At 35.6% G+C, this 9,120-nt stretch overlaps 1 protein-coding gene across 5 annotated transcripts in view; it reads right to left on the bottom strand.

Annotated features, from left to right (window-relative positions):
- LOC121375717 (polyadenylate-binding protein-interacting protein 1-like) overlaps window positions 1–9,120 on the bottom strand; it is a 53,157-nt gene that overhangs the window by 20,151 nt on the left and 23,886 nt on the right. For all 5 annotated transcript variants that reach the window (XM_041503311.1, XM_041503310.1, XM_041503312.1 and 2 more), the window contains 5 exons: window positions 7,752–7,913; window positions 4,712–4,824; window positions 4,376–4,484; window positions 2,661–2,786; window positions 2,107–2,204 (listed from right to left, as the gene is read on the bottom strand). In XM_041503311.1, the coding sequence (XP_041359245.1) occupies window positions 2,107–2,204; window positions 2,661–2,786; window positions 4,376–4,484; window positions 4,712–4,824; window positions 7,752–7,913 (608 nt within the window). The remainder of the gene's footprint in view (window positions 1–2,106; window positions 2,205–2,660; window positions 2,787–4,375; window positions 4,485–4,711; window positions 4,825–7,751; window positions 7,914–9,120) is intronic.

The raw sequence follows: 9,120 nt of genomic DNA, 5'->3' as shown, positions 1-9,120 counted from the left end.
TATATCGCTGTGTATTAGCCGACTTTTTGATACAAAATTTATCAAGTCAAAGGCTGGGGTCGGCTTATCTAAGGAGTCAACATTTTATTGGAAATGTAAAGTTAGAATAGTGACGTCACGGCTCGACTCGATCTATTGTCATTATTGTGCTCTGCATTTCCGCTTTCATAAAGGTTTAATATTGCATTTTAACACAAGCTATTACAAATAAAAGATATTAAAATTGTATATATATGTTCATCTTTAATAAATGTTGGTGTTTAAAAGTTATTTAGTAATATTTATCTGTTTAAACAACAATAAATGGTGACCGATCAAAACAATTTCGGAAAACTTCGCAGGTCACGTGTCATTACAAAACTGCTTACTAAACCGGTGAACACGTTAATTGTTCCAGCTTCATTTGTTTTGTTTGTCGGCTTGGGATTAATCGACACGGGTGGTTGGGTATGGTAGGGTATAGCCGACTAGTAATGAAAAGACCGATTAGCACAATCAACAATGCAAACAGTCACTGTGTTTTTAACGTGTGGCTGCAATCAAGAATGTTTAGGTATATTTCGCTATCTTGGTACTTATATTTTACGAGAAATAAATTAACCGGACACCGTTTCTATAAATAGAAATCGGCTACTGCTTCCGGATAAGTTTGCTGTGACAAATGACGTTTGAAAGCAGATGTACTTTGTCATTTTGTAGAGACCACACAGACATCTGACTTGGTTAGTTTTATATAGGGGGGTCGGCTTATATACAAGGTCGATAATTTTAAAGCCGATTTGGAGGGTGAAACTAGGGGGTCGGCTAATGCATGGAGTCGGCTAATACACAGCGATATACGGTAAATGTTTTAAATTATTTCTAAAAAGGAATCATATAAATATATTATATCAATAACACTTAATTCTTCAGCGTAAAGATATGTTTGTATTTTAAACATCAACTTATTTTAATATTTCCACTATCATAATTGTACGAAGATATGCGTGTATGATTTACGAGTGTATGCTGTGCCAATGTTTTATTTTGTTGCAGGTTCGTAAGCATCTGTAGTTTATGATGCTTAATAGTTTATAATTTATTCCCCAGGTTTTCACACTCTTGTTGACCACCGGCATTGTTTACGCTCGTGTACCACATACAGGGTATGACATAGTTAGTTAGTAATCAAGCAGTTATTTCAATTAATTATTAATCTTAAACCTCATTATAACGTAATTGTAATATTTAATATAGTAAAGTATTTTTTGTATTCTGACAACATTCCACAGTAATTTATTTTAAGTCAATTAGGTTAATGTATTCACTAAATCTCAACCATTTGTTATTCTTGTAATTACCTCCCCTTGGAATTGATTATCCCGATATCTATCATATACATGTAGGTGTGGACCAAAAGGTTATTCAGGTTTAGTTTAATCAAACAGATTGTTTGATTAGGAAGATATTATATTTTAGTAGATGTTACTTATAACCGTGACATTAATGGGATACGAATTGAAATGTTAATATATATTTTTTTTTAATATTGATGACCTGTGATGGACAAATTTTTATGATGTTGTGATTGACATGTATGATCGAACTATTTTTATGACGATGATTTTTATGACGCATACATTTAATTATTTATAATGAACGCCTGTTATATATTGTATATTTTATTCTTGCAGGGCGTTGTTTGCAATGACATAATGAACTTTATGAAGTAAATCATTTCCAAACGTCGTGACGTGTTGTTTTCGTCCTTTGAACCGTTACATATGTATGTATGTACTGTAAAACACTGTATCAGCTGACTGTGTATATGCAAACCTCTTAGTTTGCCCCTCAATATCTTGTACAAAAAGGTTTGCATTATGTATAAGCAGACTCAACTTTTCTGTGGTTGAACCAAACAAATATAAATATATATGGAAATGTTGGTCTGTTGTTCAACAGAGTGAATCACAGGCCTTTGTTTTGATGTACGGATTGATGTACAAATGCTATTTTAATAACAATCCCAGGATGTAATTTAAATACTTGAAAGAGCTCTGCCCACCATCGGTACATAAACATTTATTCTAGCGTTTTGATGAGAAATACTACTAAAATGATGCATACTCTCTCAAATGTGGTGAGGCAGCGATTCCCTGAAGACTAGTGAAGACCTGATCGAAATCCTCAGACCTCAACATATCTTCCATTGATGCACCACACAACTGAAAAACAACTGTTAATTTTACAAAGAAACCTACCATGCATACATTATTTATTTCTATCTTAGACACTACAGCAGTTAGAGCAATTGTACACAAAAATAATTCACAAAATAGTTATAAACCTATTTTAAAAATCATGAAGTCGACCATGATCATTTAAATTAGAAGCTAATAGATATTAGTTCAGTTTAAAAACAGTACTAGTATGTTGCTAATTTAATCCTACTTGGCTATTTAGACATTTGAAGAAAAAAAAAAAAGTATTCTGTGACTGGTTTCACTATAGTAACTGCATGCAACATTTGATAAAACAGTAAAAATAATCTAACATCGAAAAAGTTAGAACAATATAATTTCTTTTTTCATTTAAATCTTTTCCTAATAAGATTTTTTAAACCAGTTTTCCAGTGACTGATAAAACGGTGTTGCAGTACTTATTTCTTTCAGCACTGTTACCTTGAGCAACTGACAAGCACATTTGACGGATGTATCGGAGGGGTAAGATAGCAGTGACAATAGCAAGTCTCGAAGAGCTTCGGGCAGGAAGCCTATTTTTTGGGGCTTCCCATCATTACCAATTATCTGCAAACAAAAAAGGCAAAAAGATAGAAAATAAACAAAGAAACTTTCAAATAACTCTATTTTCATTCTATAAATATTAGATTTAAAAACACATTAAACTTATGGTGAAGGATCAGATAACATAATAACTTCCAGGAATAAATCTTAAAATATTAGAATAAATCTTAAAATATTAGTATTAGTCATATACCACTCATAATACTATAATTTCAATGACATTGAAATTATAGTCATAGATGCCAACCCTAGTTGGAGTGTCATAGGAATCCAGGCCTTCAAAAATAGGAATCCCACCCCCCAAAATAGGAATGTTATCAGTGATGGCTCAGGAGCGCGTTTTTCAACATTTTGGTAAAGTCAAGTTCAAGGCCGTACCCAACTGGCAAACATCGGGGCTGTTCAGAAGACCGATTGCTAGCCTTACAAATTGTCTCATGCCGCTGCTAGAACTCAAACCTGTAGCACCGAATCACCCTCAACTTGCTACAATATGTTCTGAGCTATTAAGACGTGTGTGTGTGTGTGTGTGTGTGTGTGTGTGTATGTCGAGGATGACTATTACATACATAGACATAGATATTAACACACACAGGGGATAATTAAATCCTTTCCGGCCTCATAAATTGTCCCATGCTGCTGGGACTCAAACCTGAGGCACCGAATCCCCCGTAACTCAACCACATGCATGGGGCCTACAAGCCACGTGGTCATCTCGCTTATGTGCATGTGTGTGTATGTAAACATTAATTGCAAGATAATATCCCAAAACCCCATCCCTGACATTACTAAATTCCTCTGGTTTTATATATATATATATATATGTTTTCCCTAGCTTGTTTTAGCATGGTGCAGCACCATGCCTCAATAGTCTAGCACCATCTTGCCGTATCAGCACCATGCTGCCCTGAGATTAAACAAGCCTTTTTCACTAATTAATTCTAAAATTGCCTTTATAAAACACCCAAAAAGGTATTATTAATTAATAAAATATGCCATTTATATCTTTTGCCATTCATTTATTAACGCAAGCACATAAATTACATTAATATTTTATTTCAATTAATGTTTGTGTATTTTTAAAGGGACATTCCTGAGTTTGCTGCAAGTTTTTAGGATGTGATCGACAAACAGAGACTTTTTAACGATTGTAATTATATATCAAATATATTTTTCTGCATAAAATATTAGTGGCTATATATTAAATGTGTTTCTGATCGTTCTAATATTTGTACTAGTTTAAATGTCAATTTATTTCCTAAATTTTTTTTTCTTCGTACATATGAAATTATTTGAAGACATATTCCAGTTTGGTCTTCTTACAAATATTAAGACGACCAGAAACACATTGAACATACAGACACTGATATTCTAAACAAGAAAATATATTTATCATGTAAGTTTAATCGTAGAAATATTTTGTTAGTCGGAAACATCTTACAATGCAGCAAACTCAGGAATGTCCCTTTAATGAAAAACAAGTGCCCCGAAAATGGTAAAAATGCCCCAAAAGTGTTTGGTCTACCATGCCTTGCCAAATATCTAGGGAAATCACTATATATATTAAAAAAAGAGCTTGAATTAATTCTTACTTCTAAATTCTGAAAGAGTTCGCCCATAAAGAGAGTCAAACCACAGGCTCTGTCTATTGTGGGCGGGTTTGACAGGAGGTGGTCTCTTTTGTTAAAGTCCTGCTGACATCTGAAAAATCATTATAAACATACTAAACACAGAACTCGTCTGTAGCCAACAACAAATACAGACATTCACACTGTATAACAATTCACGGAAGAAAAACATGTTCTCCCATGGGTTCAAATAGCCGTGTCTATACCTGACAATGGTGGGAGATTCTATTATTACAACATACATGAATGGATGACCATACTTAAGCAAAAGGTTTCCGGAAGTTACAAAGCTAACATTACCTTTTTAAAAACTGATTCCTGAAGTCTGAAAATATCGAGTGGTCCTTTAAAACACTGCAGATATGCTGACACACGCGCGCTCCAGTGTACCGAAAATTTGGTTCAGCTATACTCTGAAACAAACCAAAAAAAGAAACAAATTAAACAAGACGCCCATGGGGTCTAAATCACTCAGCAGGTATTAAATGAACTATACCTCTGAAAAGTGAACCATAGTAATAATGATTTATCACAGATGGTCATTTGGTGACTGCTAATTTGACATTAACACAACAAATGAACAAATCAAGCTGTGCATAAATATGTATTGTAACCCGAAACCAATAAACAATTCACTTTTATCACAGCATAACATTTAAAATTGTGATAATTTAATATATTGGGAACAAATGATGTTAACTGATGATGGTCAGAGTCATCAGAGGATAAATTTACACAGACAACTACCGTACACAAAGAGTACAATGATGTCTTGCACACACAAACACACACCTGGTCACACAAAGAGTACAATGATGTCTTGCACACACAAACACACAACTGGTCACACAAGAGTTCAATGATGTCTTGCACACACAAACACACACATGGTCACACAAGAGTCCAATGATGTCTTGCACACACAAACACACACCTGTCACACAAAGAGTTCAATGATGTCTTGAACACACAAACACACACCTGGTCACACAAAAAGTACAATGATGTCTTGCACACACAAACACACACCTGGTCAGACAAAGAGTACAATGATGTCTTGCACACACAAACACACACCTGGTCACACAAAAAGTACAATGATGTCTTGCACACACAAACACACAACTGGTCACACAAGAGTTCAATGATGTCTTGCACACACAAACACACACCTGGTCAGACAAAGAGTACAATGATGTCTTGCACACACAAACACACACCTGGTCAGACAAAGAGTACAATGATGTCTTACAAACAAACACCTGGTCACACAAGAGTTCAATGATGTCTTGCACACACAAACACACACCTGGTCACACAAGAGTTCAATGATGTCTTGCACACACAAACACACACCTGGTCAGACAAAGAGTACAATGATGTCTTGCACACACAAACACACACCTGGTCACACAAGAGTTCAATGATGTCTTGAACACACAAACACACACCTGGTCACACAAAAAGTACAATGATGTCTTGCACACACAAACACACACCTGGTCACACAAGAGTTCAATGATGTCTTGCACACACAAACACACACCTGATCACACAAGAGTACAATGATGTCTTGCACACACAAACACACACCTGGTCACACAAAAAGTACAATGATGTCTTGCACACACAAACACACACCTGATCACACAAAGAGTACAATGATGTCTTGCACACACAAACACACACCTGGTCACACAAGAGTACAATGATGTCTTGCACACACAAACACACACCTGGTCACACAAAAAGTACAATGATGTCTTGCACACACAAACACACAACTGGTCAGACAAAGAGTACAATGATGTCTTGCACACACAAACACACACCTGGTCACACAAAAAGTACAATGATGTCTTGCACACACAAACACACACCTGGTCACACAAAGAGTACAATGATGTCTTGCACACACAAACACACACCTGGTCACACAAAGAGTTGATACAAACACACACATGTTCATACAAGAGTTCAATGACGTCTTGCACATACACACCTGTTCATACAAGAGTTCAGTAACATCATGCACACACAAACACACACCTGGTCACACAAAGAGTTCAATGATGTCTTGCACAAACAAACACACACCTGGTCACACAAGAGTACAATGCTGTCTTGCACACACAAACACACACCTGGTCACACAAAGAGTACAATGATGTCTTGCACACACAAACACACACCTGGTCACACAAGAGTTCAATGATATCTTGCACACACACACATGGTCACACAAGAGTACAATGATGTCTTGCACACACAAACACACACCTGGACACACAAGAGTTCAATGATGTCTTGCACACACAAACACACACCTGGTCACACAAGAGTTCAATGATGTCTTGCACACACAAACACACACCTGGTCACACAAGAGTACAATGATGTCTTGCACACACAAACACACACCTGGTCACACAAGAGTTCAATGATGTCTTGCACACACACACACACACCTGGTCACACAGAGTTGATACAAACACACACATGTTCATACAAGAGTTCATTGACGTCTTGCACATACACACCTGTTCATACAAGAGTTCAGTAACATCATGCACATACAAACACACATCTGTTCATACAAGAGTTCAGTAACATCATGCACATACAAACACACACCTGTTAATACAAGAGTTCAGTAACATCATGCACATACAAACACACACATGTTCATACAAGAGTTCAATGACGTCTTGCACATACACACCTGTTCATACAAGAGTTCAGTAACATCATGCACACACAAACACACACCTGGTCACACAAAGAGTTCAATGATGTCTTGCACATACACACCTGTTCATACAAGAGTTCAGTAACATCATGCACATACAAACACACACATGTTCATACAAGAGTTCAATGACGTCTTGCACATACACACCTGTTCATACAAGAGTTCAGTAACATCATGCACATACAAACACACACCTGTTCATACAAGAGTTCAGTAACATCATGCACATACAAACACACACCTGTTAATACAAGAGTTCAGTAACATCATGCACATACAAACACACATCTGTTCATACAAGAGTTCAGTAACATCATGCACATACAAACACACATCTGTTCAAACAAGAGTTCAATGACATCCTGCATGTACTTTGCAGCGTTCACTCCAATGAACATGTGACACATACAAACACACACCTGTTCATACAAAGAGTTCAATGACATCTTGCATGTACTTTGCAGCATTCACTCCACTGAACATGTCACACATACAAACACACACCTGTTCATACAAGAGTTCAATGACGTCCTGCATGCATTTTGCAGCGTTCACTCCATTGAACATGTCACACATACAAAAACACACCTGTTCATACAAGAGTTCAATGACATCTTGCATGTACTTTGCAGCGTTCACTCCACTGAACATGTCACACATCGGCCGCATGTACTCCTCCATGTTGCCGGGGTTAGTGGTAAGGATGAACAAAGTCTTCTGAAACTCCTGAACCAAATCAGCGAACACTGGCTGTTAAATCAAATAAAAGACAAAAGCACCAGTTAAATAGTTGGATTATTAAACAAATGGTTTCAGCAACATTTGACTAAATCACAAGCAGCATTGTAAATAATCATATAAAAATAATGTTTATAATTCTCATCTCACTTACTAAAATATATGGTGACATAAGATATCGATATAACAACATGATAAGAAGGACAGCAGGCCATAGGACTTAAATTTCATGGGAAACACTTTTTCACAAACTTTTATTTTACATACCCCGGTATATATATATATATAATTTTTGTTGAATAGTCTAACTCGATATAATAATCATGGGAAACAAAATTTCGGTTGTGTGATTTTAACAACACGCTACCGGATATTGTTTCCGTGAAATCTGAAGGCCTGAGAAAGCTTACCTTGACCCTTCTTCAGGGAGAATTCCTCTACTGACGTCTGTGTAAGATAGTGGTATTTACACATATATAGCTTACAATAAGTAAATAAATTATCACTTATACAAATTTAAATTCACATGAACCACCAAATGATTACACTATGAAGTGCTACATTTTAAAATAAAAAAACACACTTTTTATAAAATCTAATTCTAGACTGATTTTGGATTCGATAAATACTTTATCATTTGCAAAAATAATTGTTTAAAATACACAAGTGTGTTAATGTAGTACAGAACTGTATCGTACACGTTACTATTAGTTTCATTGTGCACCCTCCCCACCCACAACCAAATTGTTTGTAAAGCAAACATCTATTACTAAGCAAGGAAAAGCATAAATACCTAGGTATAAGCTATATAATGTGTGTGTGTGTGTTAAAAATAACAGCAGCAATGGGAGATGAATATGAGGTAAAAGTGCAATAAATAGAAAAATTACTTTTAAAAAGTAGATACTAATGAACTAAAATTACCTCTACAAACAAAACACACATACCCAGTACATGGGGAAAAAACCCCCAAAACAAATAAAAACAATAGGTAAAAAAATAGGATTATATTAGATATCATCTTTAGTTCATATGGCAACATTAAAACCTTCTGTAGCTTCATTATACATGTATTAAATTACTAGCAGTGGCAAATAATTATATGTGTATGATTTACCGTTTATATGGTATGATGGTAAATATAAACACAAATAAACTGACAAATACAAAGATGTCCATATTTTCAATCTGATGTATGAATACATTAGAAGATGCCTCC

The sequence above is a fragment of the Gigantopelta aegis genome, chromosome 6 (assembly GCF_016097555.1).
Source record: "Gigantopelta aegis isolate Gae_Host chromosome 6, Gae_host_genome, whole genome shotgun sequence".
Lineage (NCBI taxonomy): Eukaryota > Metazoa > Mollusca > Gastropoda > Neomphalida > Peltospiridae > Gigantopelta > Gigantopelta aegis.
Note: the sequence above shows the minus strand (reverse complement) of the source record. Positions and strands in the feature narration are given on the sequence as shown.